Raw genomic sequence first — 25,000 nt, 5'->3', positions numbered from 1 at the left:
TGTCTGTCTGTGTCTCTGTCTGTCTGTCTGTCTGTCCATCCGTCTGTCTGTGTCTCTGTCTGTCTGTCTATCTATTTGGCTGTCTGCATACCCTCCAACCCCCTGCCAGTCTATGTGTCTGTCCTTCATGTTTGTTTCCTTCATTACTTTATCTCTCTATGTGATACCTTCCTCCACCCCCGACTGCAAGACAAGTGTCATCTCCAGCAATAAAATAAGCCGTAACATCAGCCTCTCCAGTCCAACAATACCGTTTCGCTTCAGGCGCCAAACTAAATATGAACGTCTCCCCGGTTCCAAAGTACTTGAACTTTGGAAATCTGCCCTCCAAACTACTAGACAAGTATGCTCCAATAATCTAGTGCATGACAAACATAACACAATTATAACAAATATAGTCACGTGACTTATGGATTTTATACTAATTATGTCATGAGGTTAGAGTGGATAGCCTTCATTGCATTAAAAAGCTGGTGTGTGTGTGTGTGTGTGTGTGTGTGTGTGTGTGTGTGCATGTGTGTGTGTGTGTGTGTGTGTGAAACCATCCAAAACATAAAACCAATGTTTGGCTGTTTAGGCTGGTCTTTGTCTACACTAACCCCAAGGCTTTGATTCCCTACAAACACAATCAAGTACTCACGCTCAGTTACCTCTCCTTCTGTTGTTTTAACGAAGAGAAGTAGAGGCTCATGATGTGCACACTTCCTGTATAACGTTGTGAGGCTGGCACAACAGATACGACGTTAGTTCTAAGACGAGAGTTGATAGAGTGAGTGACTACTTGTATCCGTCGTCATTGGAGAGAAATAGACGTATCGGTTTGCAGACTTCGAATCGTGATGGTATCCATGACCACAGTGTGTGCCACTAGATGGTGACATACAGTAACAGTTGTAGTGGGATAGATGGTCATACACAAGTCAGAAGTATGTCTGTCTGTCAGTCTGTCCATCTGTGTGTGTGTGTGTGTGTGTGTGTGTGTGTGTGTGTGTGTGTGTGTGTGTGTGTGTGTGTGTGTGTGTGTGTGTGTGTGTGTGTGTGTGTGTGTGTGTGTGTGTGTGTGTGTGTGATTGTCATCCATCCTTTGGTCCATCTGCATGTCCTTCTACCCACTCATGCATTCGCAAACCTGACTTGATTCCATGACTATGGTTGATTGTTTGTCTGCTTGAGGTACTACAATGAATGACTCAACGTCATGGTCGGCTACTTCGCCAAGTGACTGGCTGGCAGAAATATTTCTTTCCCTATAGCGATCCAAGAGATGACGAGAAACACGACGAATTTTGAATCCACTCTGCAACAATACGCATGCTGTAGTTCGAGTCCATTTTGACATATAGTTAGACAGAAATAGATAATAGACATGATGGTTGTCCACTGATTTCAGTGATGACACCGGTCAATGTCCGCTTGCTTTATTATGTACAGACATACATACATACATATATACATACATACATATATACATACATACATATATACATACATACATATACATACATACATATATACATATATACAGACATGTATGCATACATGTACATACATACATATATACATACATACAGACATGTATGCATACATGTACATACATACATATATATACATACATACATATATACATGATGATGGCATGTCCACTGATAACAGTGATGACTCTCTTTAGTGTCCTCTGTGTCTCTGATGGGCTTTAACACCTGCTTTTGAACGACATTCCTTTCCACAAGATTGACAAACAAATGACTTGTTGGTAGGAACAATTTGTTCTTTCCGTTTCTGACGTTGAGCTTGAAGATGTCTAATACGATTTTCTTCAAACTGTTGGAGTGATGAATGGCAGAGAGATCTCCAGTTTGTTCTATCACTGGATAGTTTCTCAAAATGCAGGAAGTCAATCCCACAAGATTTCATATTAGCCTTGATAGAATCTTTATAACGTAATTTAGGACCACCTTGATGACGATGGCCCTGTTCCAGTTGACCAAAAGGAGTTGTTTGGGAATTCTATCATTAGGCATTCGAGACATGTGACCAGCCCAGCAAAATAACAAAAGATTCAATGCCACTGATGTTGCAACGAGATAACACTTCTGTGTTGGGTATATAGTCAGTCCACTGGATTCCACATATGCGGCGAAGACATCGCAGATGAAAACTCTCCAAACTTTTGAGGTTACGACGAAGAAGGGTCCATGACTCGCATCCGTACAACAGAACTGATAAGACTACATACATACATACATACATGCATGTAAACATGTACATACATACATATATACATACATGATGATGATGATGGCATGTCCACTGATAACAGTGATGACTCTCTTTAGTGTCCTCTGTGTCTCTGATATACATACATACATATATACATACATACATATATACATATATACATACATGCATGCATACATCTACATACATACATATATACTATGTATAGTTGTACTTGAAGAAATAATATATATATATATATATATATACACACACACACACACACACATACATACATACATACATATATACATACAAGCATACAGACAGACATATGCAGAATGGCATGTCTTGATAGGATAGACAGTTGAACTGACAGACTGACAGAGAGACAGATGGACAAACAGATCAATGAAAAACAAACAAAGATGGACAGACAATCTGATAGATTGACAATCCAACCGACCATTAGGAGATCATCATGATGATGTCTGACAAACTCACAAACAGCACTGTCCAAGTCCCCAGTAACACCTACATCCGCAACACACCATCAACACTAAACAACAACAACAAACAGATATATACACAATACCCTGATGCTTATGTGCCATGTGGAAATGCTTGAGGATAGCCACACCAACACGAAATAACACCTTGAAACCTTCCACGAAGAAACAGTCACAAACTCTCACCTGAACATACAAAATGTTCTGCAATTTACGATGCCTGCATGGTTGAGAGACTGACTAGTTGTGGGAAAGGTAGAAAGCCGAATAACCATGTTTGCCAGCCTTTCAGTTGCTGATACATGGTCTCATCACGTCGGTCTACTCGTTGTTCAAATCTCTCACTGACGACACGAACGACGAATTTGAAGTTTGGCGACTAATGAAAAGAAAGGAAAAGATGTACACACACAGACACAACACACACACACACACACACACACACACAGACACACACACACACACACACACAGACACACACACACACACACACACAGACACACACACACACACACACACACACGGCCTACTGCTCGTGATCTTGCTACATCGGTTAGAGATCTCTGATTGGCTGCAGCCCCTTTGTGTGTGTGCTCAAAGTACATTTGTCTCTTTGAATCAAGTAGACCAATTGCACAAGCAAAGCACTCGCTCTCATTCATGAAGTGAAGCAATATGACAACAATTGGAGCAAGAAGTGGGCACGACTGCACATCTGGCCGAAGGTGAGCGAGCACGTTGAGAATCTTGTGGACGATCTGTTGACCATCTGACGTCAGCCAAAAGTACTGGAGGGTACAGCATGGTGTTAGTTGGCCGGGGATGTGGAATGAGGTGGGAACGACTGCACCTGAAACAGTGCAATGAATTCATTCTTGTTTCTCTCTTCATATGCTTGTCCGTCTGTCTGTCTCTCTGTCTCTCTGTCTGAGTCCATCTGTCTGTGTGTCTGTCTCTCTCTCTCTGTCTGAGTCCATCTGTCTGTGTGTTTGTGTGTCTCTCTGTCTGAGTCCATCTGTCTGTGTGTCTGTCTGTGTCTCTGTCTGTGTGTCTGTCTGTGTCTCTGTCTCAGTCCATCTGTCTGTGTGTCTGTCTGTCTCTCTGTCTCAGTCCATCTGTCTGTCTGTCTGTCTGTCTGTGTCTCTGTGTCAGTCCATCTGTCTGTCTCTCTGTCTAGGTCCATCTGTCTGTCTCTGTCCATCTGTCTCGGCTGTCTGGCCCTCTATCCCTACTTACATCACCCTGCTGTCTCTTTCTCACTGCTTTCTAACTGCCCCAGTCTAAATCCGAAATAACTTCAAAACGTCAATATTCTCGCACAGGATAACACCCACGTTGAACACTTCCACATTTTAGTGATTGAAGGGATCCACCTGTTTGGTGTCAATTTTCGCTTTACTAGACACCTGGTGTGTTTAGGTTAATTGTCCGTCTGCCTACTTGTCTTCTTGCGTCCTCATCTAGTCAATTTTTACGATTTTTGATTTCTTTCATACTCTGAATGAATACGTGGTCGTTCGCGCGCTTGTGGCCGTGTTAGCGCACGCGATGCCACATCCATATTCATTCAACATATTTTCAGCTCATTCTGTTGCCTACGTGATAAGTTCTTACCATACATTGCTCGTACGGTGTCCACATAGAATTGTGGCTGTTTTTCTAGAAACGCTGCTCCTCCGGTAACCGTCAGCCACAGTTTGCGTCGCTTCCTGTGGACCACGCCCCTCCGCACTTGCCGCTTCACTTTCTCGACACTCCGCCGTTCCGGCCATTGCTCGATGCTTGTAATTATGGCGTCATTCCAGATTGCGTTATTGATAGCATCCAGCTCTGCGGCGTCGGACACAAACGCAGAGAAGTACGACTCCACTGAGTCCATAGCCTTCCGGTAACGCACGCTAAAGGTGATCTGGGAATGCGAAGCTTGCTGCGAAATTAAACCCTTTGAGAGATATGTGGGTACGGCTCTGTGCGCGATTACTAAAGCATATACATATATTAAATTTACTATATATGAAATATTAAAATATAAATTATTTAACTATATATTTAATTAATTAATATTAAAATATTAAAGTTTAAAGTGATCAATGATTTTACTATAGTTAAAAATTACTGATACAATATAAAAGTGAATAAACTTGCGTTTTCTTGCAAGCATTGCTTTTTAAAAGTTTAGACGCGGGAGGTTTGGGCATTCGAGGTTAGATATAATAAAACATGCTAAATTGTAAAAATATAATACAAACATTATTTATAAACGTACGGGTATAATAATTATTATTTATTAATTTTTCTGCTAGTGGGTATACTGGTTTATGTATCACGTGACTCTTAGTTTATCCCGTATGTGACATGGAGAATGGCTGGCAGACGTATCACATCCACTGCAACGAAGTACGAGCTTTTTCTTCACTCACGAAATACATTTCTTAACGCATTAAATTACTCATTATATATAGTGTTACAAGAGACACTGCAACGAACCTGTCGGATGCGTGATGACTGCCTGTGGGCGTGGCTGCAACTCAATCCTTCATTCCTGCAAGTTGGAAGACCACAATCTCATCTGTCCTAGAGTCAAAGTAGCCTGTTTGAATGCTCTGTACGGCTGTCCCTGCGTGATAGAAAGAGATAAAATGAGTGATCATCTATTGAAGTGTCCAGCTGCTTTGGTTTGCACTCAAGGATGGAGTCGATTTCCATCTCGTTCTACAACACGGTATCCTCCCTATAATAAGGACACGTTAGACTGGTCGTTGGCAATGAGGGATGAGATGCAATTGAATTCGCGTGGCAGCTGTGGTTCGTCAGTGAAACGATTTCCAAGTTTGGTGCCTGATTTTGATCCTGATGTGCGTTGGGATGAGCTGGTGATGCCAGTTGGAGAGGAAGACGGGGGAGAAGAGGGAGATGAGGGGGAGGAGAGAGGAAATGTGGATGAGGTTGTTGTGGCACCACCAGATGAATTTAGTGTTTGTGAGGAAGAGTGTGAAGGAGACGAGGAGAATGCTGTGGGAGATGATGCGGATGTGGTTGAGCAAACAGGTGAGACACACGGTTACGATGTACATGTATAGACTGGAACAACTGGCAACAAATTTATTTTTAAGACATAATTAGTAAATAATTAATTTTAATATAATTAATTAATAATTTATTTTAATATAATTAATTAATAATTAATTTTAACTTAGATTTTCTTTTATTGCAGAATGTGTTGATGTGCGTCACATGAAAGTAGATCTGGCAGTCACTCGTGTACCTCTTTACATTCCCACCAGACACACACTTCACCAGTTTTCGTGTCGCCAGTGTTTTAGGCGAGACGAAATCCACAGTCACCATGACAACATTCACAATAACATTATTTGTCATCTTGGTGTTTGGATGGACATTCGTTGTCCTCTACATCTTTATGGATGCTCATTTACTAGAGCAAATCTTATTCCTTTCACCTCACATGGTGGGAGGATTGTATTCAATAAAGAGTTCTCTAGTTTTGCACTTCGAACGTTGTCTTCTGTTGAAGTTGGGGCATTGAGTGACATGGATTTGTTGAGCTCTCTTCCTGTTGAGATTGTTCTTGTCATTTATGATTATCTGGATAGTTTCAGCTTGATGAGTGTGGCTTCAACTTGTCATCGTCTCAGGGATGTTAGCTGTAAGATTCTGACGCAACGTGGTGTTGTTGAAATTGTGTGGCAGAAAGATGAGAGCAAAGGCAAATGGCAAGATCACGAGAAGGTAAATATGCATACAATTTTTGTATACACTTGTATTGTCAACGATTACAATGATGGCCAGAGACAACTTGAATCTGTTGTGGACATGGTGACGGACTGACGCATGTGTTACTGGTATGGTTATCTGACAGTCTATATAACAATGTTCTTGTGTATGCGTGGTAGTGTATGTTTGTGTGTTCGGAAGTTCATTTGGTGTCTCTATGATTGACACAACACATGCTGAAAGTGTTAGTGATATTGAATCCCTTTGTTTGACAAGAGACAGACAGAGTACACAGCACACATGGCAGACGGATTGCAAGAATATATGCAAGTTTTGTTAGTTTGTACAATAATGAGATCTTGCAGTTGCTTTTGTGTTGCGTATCTTGGTGTTTTGAACAGACAGACAGACAGATGGATAGACTGACAGATGGATAGATGACCGGCTGGACAGACAGATGGACAGACAGACGGAAAGAAAGACAGACAGACGGATTGATGGCTGGCCAGACAGACAGATGGACAGACAGACAGACAGGCCATTGACAGACAGACAGACAGACAGACAGACAGACAGACAGGCGGATAGATGACCGGCCGGACAGACAGATGGACAGACACACAGACAGACAGACGGACAGACAGACAGACAGACGGATAGATGGCTGGACAGACAGACGGATAGATGGCCGGACAGACAGACAGACAGACAGATAGATGGCCGGCCGGACAGACAGATGGACAGACAGACAGACAGACAGATGTTCACACACACACACACACACACACACACACACACACACACACACACACACACACACACACACACACACACACACACAACCAAATCTAGCGTATTTAGCAGTATGTATGTGCAATATTGAGTGCTTATTTGTTCAGAGTGTGCTTACTTTCCAGCATTGGTACTTTTCTACATCATTGTCTCAAATTCAATGGACCTTGTCTGACGAAGAACTCATTTGCCAGCATTTACTTAACTGTGAATATCACAAACAACAAATATCTGAAAGAGATATGGACGAACGATTACATTTGCCCGGACTCAATCGCAGGTCATTTGAGCAACTGGCAGCGACTCTACAAACACAGAACGTGCGTGAATCATAGGTTGGCAGCTATGATTGGCAGTCTTTGCTTTAGAGCGTCCACAAGTCTTTTCCTGGAGAGAAAAAGTTGCACAACATTTATAGATCAGATCGGATATATTTGTATTGTTTAGGTTTGTCTTACTTAATAATATTAATTAATTATTTCTGTGTAATTAATTAACTTAAAGAGATGACACAATTGGTGTGCTGACACATGAGATACGACTAAGTGCATTTTTGTAAGTGAGTTTTTCTCTGCACAGACTGCTGACAGTGCCTGTGCACGTGCGTCAGGTCTGTGGTATTAACGCGCGTTACTTGCTGGCGCCAGATATTGCTGTGAATGGAGGAATCTGCGGGAAACGAACCTGAAGACAGTCGTCCTGTTTGTCTGCATGGAATTCAATGCAAAGAGGTTGGGATGGACCATTTCACATCATTTCGCCATTTACAGACTGCAAACGAAGAAAAGGCGCGATTTAGAGCGAAATCACGACGTCGCGAAAGAACGGATGGTAGCAGCAAGGTAGATCCACCCTCAAAGAAAGCAAATCTTCATCGCCCTGCGATGTACGTCACCAAAGTGCCCGGAATATCTCCCTGTTTCAACGAACCCTCAGTAGCCATCCACATCCGGGATATTCTTCACACCTCTATGGGAAACCTCGTCTCATCCGCTCACTTTAACTACATGTTTGATATCAATTGGCTAATACAACAGTATCCGGTTGAGTTTAGAAGCAAACCAATACTAGTGATTCACGGCGAGCAGAGAAGTTCAAAATCTGAACTGGAAAAAGAATGTCAAGCGTACAGTAACATCCAACTGATTCAAGCTCCATTACCTTTTCCATTTGGTAAACACCACTCAAAGATGATTTTGCTCTTATACGATACGGGCATGCGTGTCGTGATCCATACAGCCAATCTAATTCCAAGAGATTGGGAGCTGAAGACGCAGGGTGTGTGGGTCAGTCCCGTGTTTCCAAAGGGTGACAAATTAAGCGACTTCCAGAGCGACTTGCTTGCCTATCTTTCTGCCTACAATCGATCAGGATTGGATACATGGCGACGTCACGTGTCAAGCCATGACATGTCGGACGCAAACGTTCATTTAATCGCGTCTGTTCCCGGTAGACATTTGGGTCAGCATATTAACACATGGGGACATATGAAACTGAGACGTATTCTCAAACGTAATGTTTCTGTGTCAAACGAGTGGCCTGCTGTCGCACAGTTTTCCAGTATCGGATCTCTTGGGTCTAACCCTCGGCAGTGGTTGAGTGGTGAGTTTTGTGGGAGCCTTTCAAGCAGCACGACGTCATTGCAAATGACTGAAACTGAACTATGTTTGATATTTCCGTCTGTGATGAATGTACGTCGGTCTTTGGAAGGTTACATGGCTGGTGGGTCGCTGCCTTATCATTCAAAAACGGCAGAGAAACAGACGTATTTGAAGAGGTTTTTGCACCAGTGGAGAGCAGACTGTATGGGCAGAAGCAGAGCGTCTCCACACATTAAGACATACACACGACTGTCACCCGATGGTAAACGAATCGCATGGTTTCTATTGACGAGGTAAGTTGATACATTCATTTCACATAAATTGTAGATTAAAAGATGCTAATTACATTGGATGATTAAGTAACTTTGTGAATGAGTGACAATGACGTGTTTGGATTGATAGTTTTTTCTTACTGTCAGTACACTATATACCATTTTTGATTCTTGCTTATCTAAATCAGTGTTTTATTTATTATTATAATTTCTATTAAATATTTATTATTAAAATTCTTATAAAATATTTATTATTAAAATTTCTATTAAATATTTATTATTAAAATTTTTATTAAATATTTATTATTAAAATTTTTATTAAATATTTATTATTAAAATTCTTATTAAATATTTATTATTAAAATTTATTTATTATTAAAATTTTTATGAAATATTTATTATTAAAGTTTCTATTAAATGTCGTGCTCAACCAGATCAGTCGACATTTAATTAATAGAAATTTTAATAATAAATCTAATATATAAAGCTCAAACTGTCGATGTGTGTGTGTGTGTGTTCGCGTTTGGCGGCCACGTCTTTTGTCCGTTCGCAACCGAAATCAGCACGCACAGGGGAAGGTTTCCGTAAAAAATTAAAAAAATTATGCACCGGGTCCCCTCTCGAGGGGTCGACCTCCGCGTAAAATTTTACGATGACACAAACGCTACACATTCCAGTTCATTCGAACACGTGTCCACACCAGTACTGTGTAGACTGTATGCATCGTTGTCCTTCACAAAGCTTCGAGCGATCGAATATCTCTTGCCGACGAAACTTACTCTTCTAGCGCTTTCGTTTCTCTCCAAATTCTGATTGCATTTGCACCGAATCCAACATACACGTTTTCAGCAGCAAGCGCTACATGGGGAGTGTGTCGATTTCTATTGAAACAAGCACAAAGAGCAAGATTCGAATTCATTCAGCACATCCGGGACCTCACAACAAAGATTGCACATGATGTGTCCATTTCCGTCAGAACGTACAATATCTTGCTCGTACGAAGGATGGGGCATGGATCTATATTTAATAAAAATTTAATAATAATAAAAATTTATTAGATATTTATTAATTTAAAATTTTAATAAATATTTATTATTATAATTTTTATTGATTAAATATTTATTATGTAATAATTATATTTTTTGGTGATTGTCTGAATGAAGCTGTATGAACATTTGTCTAGCAACCATCTCTTGAATTATAGTATAATTAGCTGAGTAGCCTGTTCTTCACCCAGGTAGATTAATTAATTAAGGTAATAAAACACATTCCCACGTATACACTTTGGTGATCGTATGTCTCCGTTATTGGTTGGAGACAGCACAAACTCCCGGATATAATTATGTCACGTCTTATCTAAAGACTCGGATATAATTGAAAAATTTTATTAACATTCTTGTGAGTTAATGATAATCATATTTTCTAGTGGTTGTCTGGCACTAAACATGCTGTATGAACATTTGTCCAGCAACCATCTCTTGAATTAGCTTCCTTTGAACACACACACACACACACACACACACACACACACACACACACACACACACACACACACACACACACACACACACACACGCACACACACAATGGCTTTATAGTGTACTTGTGCCTAACACTACACAGTGTATTTATACAACATCCCAGTCACTAAAATGTAACAATTTTAGCTTGAGAGGTGATGGTAGCAGTCTGTATTCATTTTAACTTAAACAATTTTCTACAACATGCAACTTGTTTCTTCATTGCTTTTTGTCTGTATGTCTGTGTGCATACTCTTTGCATGGCTGTCACACAAATATGAAGGTATGTAGAGATGATCTGTGTGAACAGCTGTTACTGCAGCTTGACGGCTTTACTGTAATTAGTACATCATGTCCTTTGACTGGAAATCCAAGGCTTCATGTTATTTGATAGTTACAGTGTATCTTAGAAATATATACGGTAACCCAATGTGCAGCAGATGGCCAATACCCCTTGGCAGTTGAATGAGGTGATTCTACAGCTGCACACCAATACTACTTTGTACTAGAGTATGCAGACTGAAAGTGTATGCAAATGACGGCCATTTTGTTTGGATAATTTCAGAATATTGTCAGTCTGTTTGCAGTTTGCATGTGCTGTAGAAGCTGCTCTTGTTGAATAGAGGCTAAGAGCTCTGTTGTCTCTTTAGTTTGCTGCTGTCTTTAACACACACACACACACACACACACACACACACACACACACACACACACACACACACACACACACACACACACACACACACACACACACACAGCTGGACTGTCCACGTTGTTTGTCATCTTCAACTGTGTATAGAGTTTATTTAATTTTATAAATATTGGTTTCATAAAGGCAGCCAACCACAAATTTATTATCCCGCTTATCATAGTGGAAGCTGTCTCATTGTGGCCATCTGTGTCTGTGCCAATATATTCAACAGAAGGATAGTGAAAGCGCTCTCACTGTGATTGTATTATTACGAGATTGTTAGTCTTCTAAATGCGTTTTCTCTGTACACCCTGGTTTCTCTATTGCTTCAGTTTGGTTGGCATCCATCTGTCCTGTTTCGGATGCCGTTTGTAAGGCATGATGAAACTCATCAAGATCTCTTGCCAGCTTGACTGAACAACAGAATTGGTTAATTCTTCTATCGGTAGTATCCTAAGTCTTTGCCATGAAATAAAGAAGATTATGGCAAAGAGCGGACTGACTTCAAGAAGCTAACACGGTGCACATGGTTTCTCTGTGTTGTTGTTTAAACATCAAGATTACGATTGTTTTGCAACTACGTGGTTACTGGCTGGATGAGTCTGCTGCAGTTGTCGAGATTAGTTAACAAGTTTTTGGTTGAGTTTATGTATTACAGCTGAGCTGCTGCATAAACACGACTGAAAAGGTTGTTACAGTATGTATGGACTTGAATCTTGCTGTTTATGTTGTGTGTTCTACCTACAACAACACAGCATAAACAGCAAGATTTGTGTTCATATGTAACAAAGAGTATATTGTAAGGTAAATAGTATACTGTGGTATTAATGTTATGGATTGTTCTTATTTCGTGCTGTTTGTTCTATCTGTTTTCTTAACCTTGCAACTTGCGTGTCCTTGCTGTTACTAGATTCACTGTACTTGGATTTTTTGATGTGACACTTTCTTGTCTAAATTGTGATTACTTTATAAGTGTGTGTGTGTGTGTGTGTGTGTGTGTGTGTGTGTGTGTGTGTGTGTGTGTGTGTGTGTGTGTGTGTGTGTGTGTGTGTTAGTTTTCTCTCTGTCTAGTGCGAATTTGTCTAAAGCTGCATGGGGAGCTCTTGAAAAGAAGAGCAGCCAGCTCGCCATTCGATCGTACGAAATCGGTGTTCTCTTCTTGCCAAAAACACGCAGTGAAGGGTTTGTGATTGGTCGTGTTGGAGAGAAATGTGATGATGTATCAAGTGATGAGTTTCCTGTTCCGTTTGATGTCCCTCTTGTGCCATATGAGGAAGGAGACGAACCGTGGGTGTGGGACAGAGCATATCTGGCAAGAGACAGTCACAACCAAGTGTGGACACCATGATAATGGATAACCAACTGATGCCAACATGTCAAGGTAATAATCATATCAAAGTGTGATTATTATTGTGAGCTTTATGTTGCTTATTTGATGTAGAGTTTAATGTATATGAGACTCCTGTCTGTGTATCACAAAAATTTGCCACACAAAATTGTCGCAAAGTTGTGGCGTAACGAAATCTGGATTTCTCTTTATTTGTACTTCAGCATGTTGACTCTAGTTTTTCCACGTCGTGTTGTGTTTTTAAGTCGTATGGCATAAGTATTTGTAGACTTTACTTGGTCACTCAAGAACCACAAAATGAGAATTTTGGGACAGTCAAGTGTAATTACCAGATTCCTAAAGGCCATAGCCAAGCCTCTGTCATCCTGTCTGCAAGGGGACAGGATGGCTATACAGAACTAGTCCAATATTGAAGGCTGTAAAATCATTGGTGATAGACTCAGGGCTATCTGTTGATACATTTGATTATACAATCTAATACCACACAATACAGTCACTGCAATGTGTGCCACTTCATTAATACATTCATGAATTGCTAACATCATATGTCTGCTGTACAGTCGTATTTTTGCTATGTCTGTACAGTGTACACGTATTAGGAGCAAAGTCACATTGCACCAATTTCACACGATTCCTTCCTATGACAGCATGTTTTGCATATCACACTCAAATCCAATATATTATAAACCTCTTCATGTCCGTCCATTTGCATTTTCATTATACACACCACCACGCATCTCGGCATCAAATTTATCCATCACCATGGAAGTGCTTGAAAAGGATCCTGGTCGTTTAGAAATCGAACGGCTATGACAATCTGAGTGAGTAGATGCAAAAGACATAGTCGGGGTGTTCATCTTCATTGGAAGGAGCTCTGTATCACCTTCTCCCTTCCACGTGGCATACACTTTGTTTGCAAAAAGGAATAGCAGAATGAGGTTGTTTCTCAATGTGCAAAATGTGAAGTCCATTATGAAGGAATAATCAGGGTTTTTACGAAACTGCGTGAACAAATCAAGAATAATAAAGAAGACGTAGAGAACGACGACGATATAAATGAGAATAAAGATGAGTTTGCTCTCGTTGTATGACGACGGCACTTTCCTCACCTTGAATCCGAGGTATGCGCCCCACACAAGGAGACAAACGTAAAACAAACCGACAGCGTAATGCCACCATGTACGACGACACATGTCAAACTTCAGTCCATTGTCGGCTACAACAACTGTCATATCCGGTGTATCAACTACCATCCAAACACTCAAATAAAGTATGATGGTTGCAAGCATGAGAACAAGCTTCTTTACCAAGTCGGTATCGCGCATTCTCGCCTCGACCACCGCCAGCCGACTGAGCTGTGTTGTGAATATGAGGACAATACGATACACACGAAGAAAGAGTGTGCCATTAAGCAGTATGAATGCAGTGTGTTCCATCCATTCGATCAGTGAACACGTCACACGTGTCGGCTTGAAGTATTTGACTATAACGTTTGCAAAGAGAATCTCCACTGCTACAAGGATCAGAATGAGAAGACGGAAACTCGATGATCGAACAATCCGTATGTTCCGGTTCTTGATGACAAAGTAAATGAGCCAAACAGGAATAATCATCATCAAACAGTTGATCACAAGAAGAGCCATACGACGGCCGACTTCCCATTGATATAAGCAACTTTCACCAGAGGTGCAGTTGCCACATCCCTCTTTACAACGTAGACACGCAAATTTGTCCTGATTGAAAGACAAAGAGTTTTTGCACTGCAATCTGTAGTATGCTTCGATTTTTCTACCATCAAAGTACTGCTCCTGTTCGGATGCATTGGGACGATAATAACCAGGCTTGCAATGGCATTCATAAGAACCAAGGTTGAAGCCTTTGCCTGAAATCGGCGTGCAGACTGATGTCGGATGACAGTGGTGTGTCTCTGCAAACCTGTCCTCTCTTGATGTGTTGCCATGGCTACACTGGTTGATATCCAGATCGTATAGTTTGACGTCAACATATACCTGGCCCATGATGTGATACCCATGGTGTGTGTTGGAAGTGGCTTTGAGGATTGGAACGACGTAGGACACCACCGAGCCATTGACGATCCAGCAATCGTGGTATGGAGATGTCCAAAACCCATCCGTGTCTTCTACTAGAGATCGCGAAACGTAACGAGTCTTACCAGGTATGGTTGATGAGTTGTATCTCAGAGTGAGTGTGCCGTTGAGGACAGTCCAGTCGGTGCGGTTTTCCTGATCAGCATAGGTCATCTTACCATCGATGCTCGTAATTTGCTCCTTGAGGCTTTCCACCTGATTGCGACTCATTTCTACGAATTTGTCGCTGCAAATTCCACCACTTTTCTCACCTAGAGAATACGATGAATAGTCACTCTTCAATAAGTTGATTGTGTCAAATTACTGTATTGAAAGATGCATCCCTCCAATATTATAGTTTACTGTATTGTGAGATGCATCCCTCCAATACAATAGTCTAGTGTATTGTGAGATGCATCCCTCCAATACAATAGTCTAGTGTATTGAAAGATGCATCACTCCAATATTATAGTTTACTGTATTGTGAGATGCATCCCTCCAATACAATAGTCTAGTGTATTGTGAGATGCATCCTTCCAATACAATAGTCTAATGTATTGTGAGATGCATACCTCTAATACAAGTTTAGTGTATGTGAGATGCATCCCTCCAATACAATAATCAAATTTTAGTGTATTGTGAAATATATCCCTCCAGTACGATGTCTTGCGAGATACATCGTTCTAATAATTCTAATGTAATGTACTGAGAGATGCACCTTTTTTCACTACAATAGTCTATTGAAAAACGGTATCCACCATTTACAGTAATTATATGCAACGTTACTACTGTTGAGAACCATCCAACAGTACAGTACTCTCTTGTATCCTTATGCATTACTTCAGATATGAATTCTACGACACACAAGACACATCTCCCTGCAGACATCAGGCACTACAATTTCCGGAGGACACTCAAAGCCACAAAAAACATGCACTGACGTCATTCCCTGCCAGGAATGACATGGTTGCGAAGGGCGTGGCTTCCTATCACATGCTAAATAAGTTACACTCAAGCTGACTACCAAATTTGATATATAGACGCAAGTGTCAAACTCATTCTACTACTGTTTACTGTAGTACTTATTCCTTGATGTTTTCCTCACACAAAATCCATAGAGCGACGACTTTTTTCCACAAATTTACAGTCACTGAACACATTACAAGTTAACAACACGGAAATCTCGCAACACTACCTTCTAGCTCTTCGTTGTAAACTATCTTTACGCTCTTCAGTCCGATACTGTCCTCCATCATGTTTCTTAGCGTCAGTACGGTGAAGTTCCGCACGGGTGGGCGTGGCGGATCATCCTCATGCAGTGCAGATATCAAGTTCGCAGCCGTCAGCGCCAACTGCTCGGCGTGTTGCCATCTTTCGACTGGATAATTCATTAGCAGCTTCTTGTCGAGTCGTTTCGGACAGCTAGAGTTCGTGATGTCGTCGTATGTTGTGTAAACAAAGCAATTCTGTCGACTAAATGAGATGATTGCGTCTAATTCTGAAAGAAAGCAGACGAAGAGAGCGATGAGTGAGGTTGTGGTACGCATTGCTGGTTTGATACTTGATGTGAAGAGAGGATATGGCGACTGGAGAGCTGACTTAGGCTACTTGAGGACTTCCTCGACGCAAAACATAACACCTAGTGGACGTGACAACCAGCGCATGCGCGAGTCTTCACAAAGAAATTACCGGTTTAATTAATACAAGTTCCGGTTACTAAATTGTGTATTGCTTGTGTGCCAATCTGTGTGGCGCGCTCTTGAGTTCTTTAGTGCTGAACTCTTGTTGTGTTTGTGGTTGCCGAGTGATGTGTTTGTTCAACGACAATATTAATTAATTAGATAATATATATTAATTTTGCTTCTACACTGTACAAAGTAAAGTAATAGCGTTCCACAAGTCCGCTGTGTTAACTAACACCCGAATGAGACTCCGCAGCAAAATTACCTGTAAAACTCAAGCCCTAAATTAGCCCCAAGTAAAGCAATCAGACACCAATAGCGCGCGCTAAATAATTCACAGAGAATCATATAGTTACAACTAAGGGCCGTCCGCATACCGCTTAACCGGTCAATTGCTTGAGGAGAAAAACTAATTTTTATCATACATTACTACTAAGCATCCATAGTAAGTATCGTACTAAACTTTGAACTTTATTGATTTGAACAACTGTAAGGATTCCAAGGCTTGTGTTACGCATGCGTGCTTTACAAACGTCGATATGAATCTTCTAGCTCCACATTTAGCTAGCGTTCGCGTTCCACGTGGTGGAAACCGCGTGTACAAAGATGAGTGTGCGTTTAGCTTTGATACTCCTGTAAGAACTATTTAGCCACGTGTTCAACCACGTGGTGCAGCTGGCAATGGTTTTGGAGTGATTGTATGTATGTATACGTATGTATGTATGTATTTTAGGAGAGTGATGATGGGCTGTTTGTTTGTCTCAGTACTTTTCTCGGGTTTTGTCGAGAATTTGTGGAATTACATTTTCAGAAGACAGGCTATGCCCTTTTCCTTAATATCAAAAGGAGGAAGAAGGAAATTGAGAAGAGGGAGGTTGAGGACAAGAAAACAGATGATGCACCTCCAAATAAGAAGCCAACGAAAATGGCACTTGGTATGGGATTAATGTGTTGGAATGAGACGGAAATGATACAGACAGACAGACAGAGACAGACAGACAGACAGACAGAGACAGACAGACAGAGACAGACAGACAGACAGACAGAGACAGACAGACAGACAGACAGACAGACACAGACTACAACGTTGCAATGCTAAGACTAGTTCAAGGAAACTATCATGCCTTTTATCTATGAGTTCTAGCAATGTAAAGAACTATTTCAGAGCGTGTTCACATCGACATCTGGACTAACTATGATTAGGCCAACGTTAGCGAAAGTGTGTTCACATCGCTAACTATGATTAGTAATGTGAGTGTAATTAGCCTCGACAGTTTTCATCCGCCATATCAGGCAAGAATTTGTGTGAATTGTCTTGACGAATCCATTGCTTTAGGTTTTGAAGAGGGAAACGTTTAGTTTGCTTTCTCTGGCAGCTTCTTCAGGGATGACAGGAAGTTGTCACGTGCTGTACACGTACGTAATAGACATCTGCCTGCGCTTCCGTATACGTTGCCATGTTGTTGCTGCTGAGTTTGTACGTTTAAACATACAATACCACATCAGAAACATTGGCAGTGTGCTCTTCTTCACGTGCCAAAGTCACATGCAACCACTAATGCCACTAATGTGGTTGTAATACTGCTCTTTATGTTGTTAGAATGGCGTTACACTAATCATGATTAGTTAGGCCCAGTGTGAACACCCTCATACTCAGTTTTACATACATTAGTTTGTGAGGTGTATTGATCCTATTGGCTTTCTGGAACATTTTAAATAGTTTTGGTTGTAATAGCATTCATTTATGAAAATATATGAAAAAGACAGACAGACAGATAGACAGACAGACAGACAGATTGTTTTATTCTCTCCCAAACTGTAAATGTAACAGTTAATTGCAGAAGTAAAGTATCCTAAGCATTAGCAAAAACTACTGAAATGTCTGAAGTCATAGCTACAGTATTATCCTAATGAATCTATCTGAGGATGGTAAGGCCTCTAATCAAGCCCCAGACCCCCTACCTTGAGCAGAACGTAATCTTGCAGCATCCCTTCTATGAGGTGCAGAAGACAGACAATGAGCTGCACTCAAGAGGCCAATTTCTGAGCTTAGATTGTGCTGAAGCTTACCCTTTGTAGCTGAAAGGGTTGACAATGATTGAGGCCTCAGTGTTTCATCGTCTCCTAATCTAATTGGAGGCAAGGACTTGACAGCTGAATGAATGTTGAAGCCAAGTGAAGAGGATTTGGAATCGCTTTCCACCAGATCTTGAATATGTTGTGAAAGTAAGGAAAAGCAATTAGGCAAATCTCTGACAGATTGAGGCCATGAAGAGACGTATGCCGAGCATTTACTCTTGTTGACTTCAGACAAGCCAAACCCACCCAATTTGATGTTTAGTGAGGCTTGATTCCAGGTGAAATCATCAATAGAGTCTAAGCCCAATATCTGGACAAAGGTAGACCGGGTCATGGCATCATGTAGTTTTGCAGCATATTCAAAAGAATACGGAGACACGCATCTAGCTAAGTGGTTCATCCGAGTCACGTGACAAAATCTTAGCAAGAGAGTTGCACTCTGAGGGCGCCTCAGCTTTACGAGCTCTGAGCAAAGAGCGTGACCTGAATTAGCAATCTTGGAGCATCTAGTTTGCACAAACTGGTGGCAGCCGATGGGAATCCCTAGAATCTCTGTGCCATGTGAGACCACAGGAACAGAACCAAAAGATTGTACAGAATCTGATGTATTGAACAACTCGCACTTTTTCTCGTTGACTAGTAAACCGACATCTTTGAGTAATGACTGAAGGTCAGATATGAATGGTTGCATATGAGCAAACTTACCAACTACAAAGAGATCATCTAGGTAGGCGAGGACGGTCAGGTTGTTATGATTCTCATGTAGAGACTCCAAAATGGGTTGCAAAGCGGCAGAGAAGAGGAAAGGGCCGAGGGGATCTCCCTGGTGTACTCCTTCTTCGGACCTAACAATGACGACATCACCGCCCTTGACATATATGAGAGAGCTAGCATTACTGTACATCTGGCACGTGTGATGGTAAATCTCAGGAAATTTTTCTGCTACCTCTTCGAGAAGATGTTGCCTAGAGATGCAATTGAAAGCATTGGATATATCTGTCTTCAACAAAGATAGATCCAAATTTCCATCTAATAACAAGGTGACATGATGTGCTAACAGCTCCCCTCCACAATGACAGACAGATGGACAGACAGACAGATCAACAAACAGACAGACAGATAGCCAGACAGACAGATAGCCAGACAGACAGACAGATAGCCAGACAGACAGCCTAGTTTGCTATCTGAAGCTGCCTGCATCCAAGATTTTCAATCTCGAAGAACATTTGTTCATCTTTTGGTTAGAAATTTATGAGTGATCAGGTTTGGAAACAGGCATGTCTCCCTATTCGTATAGGTGGTTTGGTCTAACTCCACTATCCTCCATAGCTGGTCCTGCTTTTGTTGCTTCTTGGTCCCATACCATATCTGAGCTACCATCTTGTTTCCCACATCTGAAAGTCATCATGGACAAATCCACTTGTGATGCATCTAGCCCTATTGGATGTGCTTTTCCATCATACCTTTCAACCAACAAGAAGATCTCAGATTACAAAGGAATTAGAAAGCTACAACATCGGTTGTCCATTTCTAATTTCAATGATGATTTCCAGAACTTGGTTGATGCAGCTGCAACTGCAAGAGATGTGCAAGATTTTGTTCTCTCCAATGAAAGGGCGTAGGCGCATGGTTGCATGCACTACCAACCTCATACAGATTTGCACTCAACCCTTGTGAATTTCACTTGGTGTGCTGTGTGAAATTGGGTCTTCTTATCACCATTTCAGATTGGGTAGAGTCTTGTAACTGCAACTCACCTCTAGACAACAGCAGCTACCATCTTACCTGCAAGACCAATGGTGGTCCTGTTTTGGGCACACGAATGCATTGCGTTGGTTTGGTCAGAATGCCTGCGAAGTCTCAGAATTCACCATCGTCGTGAGCCACGTCATCGCTACACTACTTCTGATAATCGCCCAGATATAGTCATATTTGATTCATAAACAGGGTCAGATATTGATTTAGATATTGCCCTAGCTCATCCGTGGAGCTCAGATATTTTTCCAATATTAAGTAGTGTTGACGGAGTGGCATCCAAAAAGTGAGAAGAGAGAAAACATGCTAAATATAAAATGAGAAGCTGCAAAGAGGAAAATCTATAAAAATGATTCCACTTGTTGTGGAGCATTTTGGTAATGGGGGGATGAAGCTAGAAATTTTTTTCAACATCTAGGCAACCGATCAGTAGATGAAATTGGCAGACCTAACATTGGCGAGTTCATGGATTTTTGGAGGAAGAGATTTTCTATACAACTGTAGAAATGTAATGCAAAGGTTATTGTAAGAAACCTGTCATTTCTCGAGGCTGAAGATGTGAGTGCTGAACCATTCAACAACCAGTTTTTCAGTCATTGACTATAGGACTTTACTTTTTAGTTTAAGTCAGATTTCTTTAGTGGTTGCATTTTTCTTGGCTTTAGATCATATTGTTTTTCCAACATCAAACTACCGTACATTGCTGCAAAGTCACAAAATTTACAAGTCCACAACTAACAAGTAATCTAAAATATATGACAGATAGACAGCCACACAGACAGACAGACAGACAGATCAACAGACAAAAACAGTATTAGCAAACCATCAATGTCTCTCTCTCTTATCAGGTGTTGAAGGTGGTTTTGACTTGGATGAAGAACCTCCAGTTAGTCTGATTTCAGTAGCAGCAAGACATTCCCATATCTAATCCCTGCTTGCCTGTTCAGGTTGAGTATGAAGAAAACTATTGTCTTGTCGTATTGCCTTCATTCACTACCATACCACTTCCTTGTCCAGAACTACCACTAAAGGTTTGTTCAACATTGTTATTTTGGAGAGTTTTGTTTATAATGAAACAAAAGATCAAAATTAAAGACTCTTTGATTTTATTAGATTCAAGAGTCGATTGCTGGTGTTATTGCTGCCGAGGCTGCATCACGACAAGAAGCTGTTGCTGCATGGGAAGGAGAAGTCAAATTCATCTCCAAGTTTGTCACGTGACATACGAAGAATTGACATAAATTGATATGCATTACTTTCCAGACACGCGGAGAATCTTAAACAACTAGACAATGGAGTGAAAATACCACCAAGGTATTATGTCATTCATTACTTGAGTCATAGAAGTGAAGAAGAGTACGCTTACACTGTTACATCAATTCTGAAGATGTAGCACTAGTGTACAGGGGTGCCCATCTAGTGCTATGGCACTCCATGTAGCACCAAGCCAGTTTGCAGTGCCAAGATTTTAGTAATGCTTTGGCTCACCCATTATCAATTATCATGCGCAGTAGAGGTATGTCAGTATGTCAGAGCGAAGAACGATTGACTCCTATTGGCCAAGCAAAAGTAGGTCTGGTGACTCTGGTTGATCCTGATATGCAGGCAGCAGCTGTCATACATACTTACATACTTTACCAGTCATACATATGTACATACATACTTCACCAGTCATACATACATACTTTACCAGTCATACAAACATACTTTACCAGTCATACATACATACTTTACTTACTTTACCAGTCGTACATACATACTTTACCAGTCGTACATGATGGCATGTCCACTGATAACAGTGATGACTCTCTTTAGTGTCCTCTGTCTCTAATGGGATTTAACACCTGCTTTTGAACGGCATTCCTTTCCACAAGATTGACAAACAAATGACTTGTTGGTAGGAACAATTTGTTCTTTCCATTTCTGACATTGAGCTTGAAGATGTCTAATACGATTTTCTTCAAACTGTTGGAGTGATGAATGGCAGAGAGATCTCCAGTTTGTTCTATCACTGGATAGTTTCTCAAAATGCAGGAAGTCAATCCCACAAGGTTTCATATTAGCCTTGATAGAATCTTTATAACGTAATTTAGGACCACCTTGATGAGGATGGCCCTGTTCCAGTTGACCAAAAAGGAGTTGTTTGGGAATTCTATCATTAGGCATTCGAGACATGTGACCAGCCCAGCGAAATTGGCATTTCATAACAAAAGATTCAATGCCACTGATGTTACAACGAGATAACACTTCTGTGTTGGGTATATAGTCAGTCCACTGGATTCCACATATGCGGCAAAGACATCGCAGATGAAAACTCTCCAAACTTTTGAGGTTACGACGAAGAAGGGTCCATGACTCACATCCGTACAATAGAACTGATAAGACTACTGCTTTGTAAACTGCAACCTTCGTGGTCAGTTTGATTTCATGCTTTTGCCAGAGTCTGTTGTACAATTTACCAAAAGCAGCACTGGCCTTTGATATCCTATGAGAGACATACATATGTACATACATACTTTACTTACTTTATCAGTCATACACATGCATACTTACTTTACCAGTCATAGATACATGTGTACAACTTTACCATGCGTGGGAGTGTCCATTGAGTCACAGTATGTGCAGCACCAAGTACGTACGTTGTGGGCTGCATTTGCAGTGCTAACCATTTCAACTTGGGCATCTCTGGTGTGTGTATAGCCTGCTTTAATTAAATGAAGTCGCAGTCTTACAGGTTGCATTCGATTTACAGTTGTAGCAGTTCTGGAATGCTTGAAATACTGGAATTGGCACTTTGATTTTAATTCTGTAGAACCAGCTCCAATACTTTGACCTCAACATGTTGACCTGCTGAAACTGCTCTGCCTACTGTGCAGATCAGAGTTCTGAGTATTGGCATGTTTGAATGTTTTGATGGTATTCTCTATTGTCTTTGTTATCTTACTCCATAAGAGCACCGACAGTAGCAACGTCAGCAAGATAAGCACAGTGTGAAAGGGTTGTGTTACTCTTTAGTTCTAAACATGGAACTGAAATTCTATTTAGTTCCAATTTTGTCAGTTCTAACAGTTCCTGACGTTTCCCAGTTCCTGTTTACGGAACTGCATATTGAATGTGCTTCTGTTGTGTTGGTGTCTGCTTTGTAGTTTAGGCAAATGTTCTAATCGGAGGCCAATGTGAGGTAGGGTAAGTGGGAGTGGCTCAGGACACACCTTACTTGTTATAAATCCATGCATCGTGCAGGTTTCTGTGGTCTACTGTTATTGTAGATCAGATTCTAAAAGTAGACTTTTTAGTCACAGGTGGCAGCACAGAAGAGATTCACTGAAACCAATCAGTCACACATACACACGCACAGATCTTGCCCATTATAGTCTATTCATCGTGCAGGTTTTGCTTTCTTTATTTAGCTTTGCAGAGATGTTGCCGGTTTGTTGCCATCTTTGCTTCTAATTGTAGAGCAAGTGGACACTGAGATAAAGTGGCAGCTGCGTCACTAAAATTAAGGAATATCATGATGATGCATGCTTAGACATACATACATGATCATGATGTGCCCACTAAGCTTGGTGATGCTGTCACGGTTGTTTATAGTGTGTTTGTGGGATGCCACCGATGTCATTGAATGATGCTATTACATGTGGGATGGAGCATTTTGTATTTTATTAAGAGTTAACAGGAAATAGTGTAGACGTACATAATGGACTGACAAATGTCAATAGCGGCTTTGACCATGACGAAACAGGACAATCAAAGATCCACAAATGTGACCACAGATGTTACAAATGTATCGAGTCCTGGTAAAAGCGGGGTTTACCAAAATTAGCGTTGAACCGATCTGCTGTACCCTATAGGCCTATACCAGCATGCCAGTATAGACTGAGGTACGTGCATGCTGGTATAAAGTGGAGCAGAGTCGTATTCAGATCTTAGGAATTCTGGAAAATGCGACCGTCTAATGCTCATCTGTTAATGCTTGATGATGGCGGAAGACTAAATAGAATCTAGTGTTGCGTGACATTGCATTCTATTGCTTGTAAGTCTCCCCTCAATATGCCGGCATGTCTGTATGTACTTCGGGGTATACTGGCACTTGCTAAACCCTGTAATTAAGCATGCCGTTAAAAGTGCGGAAGTACAGTGTATAACATACATGTACGTACGTACTGTACATGAACATAGATTTCTTCGTTGTCATCCAAGTATGACTGTTCACCACTTTTGTTTGATTGAGAGTTACATGCATACATACGTACTCAAACATAGAAACAGATGCTAAACCACATGCTTGTATGTACGTATACTTGTATATAAACACTTATACAGTCATTTTGCAGTATACTTTTCTACACCAAATCTTACCACAGCAGGAACTACATCATTGTGCATGTGCACATCAAATTTATTTACTTTGTCAAGCTTAAAACTGAACCAGTAATTCTGAGCTTCAAGAAATTTAATCAGTTTGGTCTAAAGGGTTGTGGTATGAGCAACAACTCGTTACGTTTGAGTTTCAACTAAAGGAGACAACTTCTTGTATTGAATTTTATTGAGTTTGAATTGACACTGTGATTTGTTTTTAATAGTGGCTGGAAATGCGAGAAATGCAATTTGGTCAACAACCTGTGGCTTAATCTCACAGATGGCTCCATTCTCTGTGGACGTCGGTACTATGATGGTCAGTTGGCAGACATTGATTGAGACAGCTTGACAAG

At 40.9% G+C, this 25,000-nt stretch overlaps 6 protein-coding genes across 7 annotated transcripts in view; 4 read left to right on the top strand and 2 right to left on the bottom strand.

Annotated features, from left to right (window-relative positions):
• The window catches only part of LOC134182755 (uncharacterized), a 3,169-nt gene extending 3,012 nt beyond the window's left edge, over positions 1–157 (top strand). The window contains exon 4 of the mRNA XM_062650195.1: positions 1–157. This exon is cut by the window's left edge and continues 624 nt beyond it. The gene's annotated coding sequence lies outside the window, so the exon portion shown is untranslated.
• Positions 1–4,609, bottom strand: part of LOC134182751 (GTPase-activating protein skywalker-like) — a 5,180-nt gene extending 571 nt beyond the window's left edge. Inside the window, exons 1-9 of the mRNA XM_062650192.1 lie at positions 4,341–4,609; positions 3,257–3,576; positions 2,968–3,105; positions 2,813–2,912; positions 2,684–2,751; positions 1,130–1,297; positions 782–867; positions 651–723; positions 168–358 (exon numbers count right to left, since the gene is read on the bottom strand). Coding sequence (XP_062506176.1) covers positions 168–358; positions 651–723; positions 782–867; positions 1,130–1,297; positions 2,684–2,751; positions 2,813–2,912; positions 2,968–3,105; positions 3,257–3,576; positions 4,341–4,605 — 1,409 coding nt within the window. The 5' untranslated portion in view covers positions 4,606–4,609. The remainder of the gene's footprint in view (positions 1–167; positions 359–650; positions 724–781; positions 868–1,129; positions 1,298–2,683; positions 2,752–2,812; positions 2,913–2,967; positions 3,106–3,256; positions 3,577–4,340) is intronic.
• Positions 4,610–5,065: 456 nt separating this feature from the next.
• Positions 5,066–7,815, top strand: LOC134182754 (F-box only protein 30-like). The gene is made up of 4 exons (XM_062650194.1): positions 5,066–5,123; positions 5,189–5,774; positions 5,941–6,473; positions 7,376–7,815. Exons 1-4 carry the CDS (start codon positions 5,082–5,084, stop codon positions 7,583–7,585), a joined length of 1,371 nt encoding a protein of 456 aa, XP_062506178.1. The 5' UTR covers positions 5,066–5,081; the 3' UTR covers positions 7,586–7,815.
• Positions 7,816–7,906: 91 nt separating this feature from the next.
• Positions 7,907–13,001, top strand: LOC134182752 (tyrosyl-DNA phosphodiesterase 1-like). Its single transcript, XM_062650193.1, has 3 exons — positions 7,907–9,144; positions 12,406–12,715; positions 12,776–13,001. The coding sequence occupies exons 1-2, from the start codon at positions 7,910–7,912 to the stop codon at positions 12,680–12,682; spliced, it is 1,512 nt and encodes a 503-aa protein (XP_062506177.1). The 5' UTR covers positions 7,907–7,909; the 3' UTR covers positions 12,683–12,715; positions 12,776–13,001.
• Positions 13,002–13,120: 119 nt separating this feature from the next.
• LOC134182750 (probable G-protein coupled receptor CG31760) lies at positions 13,121–16,422 on the bottom strand. Of its 2 annotated transcripts, XM_062650191.1 has the most exons (3): positions 16,331–16,422; positions 15,965–16,267; positions 13,121–15,041 (listed from the first exon to the last, which is right to left on the bottom strand). In XM_062650191.1, the coding sequence occupies exons 2-3, from the start codon at positions 16,158–16,160 to the stop codon at positions 13,375–13,377; spliced, it is 1,863 nt and encodes a 620-aa protein (XP_062506175.1). In that variant the 5' UTR covers positions 16,161–16,267; positions 16,331–16,422; the 3' UTR covers positions 13,121–13,374. The 2 variants fall into 2 exon arrangements, with proteins under 2 accessions (XP_062506175.1, XP_062506174.1); XM_062650190.1 differs by having other exon boundaries at positions 15,965–16,412.
• A 563-nt stretch (positions 16,423–16,985) lies between these two features.
• Positions 16,986–25,000, top strand: part of LOC134182296 (ubiquitin carboxyl-terminal hydrolase 5-like) — a 19,757-nt gene continuing 11,742 nt past the window's right edge. The window contains exons 1-7 of the mRNA XM_062649690.1: positions 16,986–17,086; positions 17,185–17,386; positions 21,134–21,171; positions 21,233–21,316; positions 21,399–21,493; positions 21,549–21,599; positions 24,872–24,963. Of these exons, the coding sequence (XP_062505674.1) occupies positions 16,991–17,086; positions 17,185–17,386; positions 21,134–21,171; positions 21,233–21,316; positions 21,399–21,493; positions 21,549–21,599; positions 24,872–24,963 (658 nt within the window). The 5' untranslated portion in view covers positions 16,986–16,990. The remainder of the gene's footprint in view (positions 17,087–17,184; positions 17,387–21,133; positions 21,172–21,232; positions 21,317–21,398; positions 21,494–21,548; positions 21,600–24,871; positions 24,964–25,000) is intronic.

The sequence above is a fragment of the Corticium candelabrum genome, chromosome 7 (assembly GCF_963422355.1).
Source record: "Corticium candelabrum chromosome 7, ooCorCand1.1, whole genome shotgun sequence".
In the NCBI taxonomy this organism is placed as follows: Eukaryota; Metazoa; Porifera; class Homoscleromorpha; order Homosclerophorida; family Plakinidae; genus Corticium; species Corticium candelabrum.
Note: the sequence above shows the minus strand (reverse complement) of the source record. Positions and strands in the feature narration are given on the sequence as shown.

Bases quoted from the DNA above. Each gene is read 5' to 3' on its own strand.
- LOC134182754 (XM_062650194.1), top strand. From the start codon at position 5,082: ATGGAGAATGGCTGGCAGACGTATCACATCCACTGCAACGAA. The intron at 5,775-5,940 runs GTGAGACACACG...CTTTTATTGCAG, and splicing joins GGATGTGGTTGAGCAAACAG to AATGTGTTGATGTGCGTCAC. The intron at 6,474-7,375 runs GTAAATATGCAT...CTTACTTTCCAG, and splicing joins AATGGCAAGATCACGAGAAG to CATTGGTACTTTTCTACATC.
- LOC134182752 (XM_062650193.1), top strand. From the start codon at position 7,910: ATGGAGGAATCTGCGGGAAACGAACCTGAAGACAGTCGTCCTGTTTGT. The intron at 9,145-12,405 runs GTAAGTTGATAC...CTCTCTGTCTAG, and splicing joins GCATGGTTTCTATTGACGAG to TGCGAATTTGTCTAAAGCTG.
- LOC134182750 (XM_062650190.1), bottom strand. From the start codon at position 16,316: ATGCGTACCACAACCTCACTCATCGCTCTCTTCGTCTGCTTTCTTTCA. The intron at 15,042-15,964 runs GTAGTGTTGCGA...CGTATTCTCTAG, and splicing joins TTACAACGAAGAGCTAGAAG to GTGAGAAAAGTGGTGGAATT.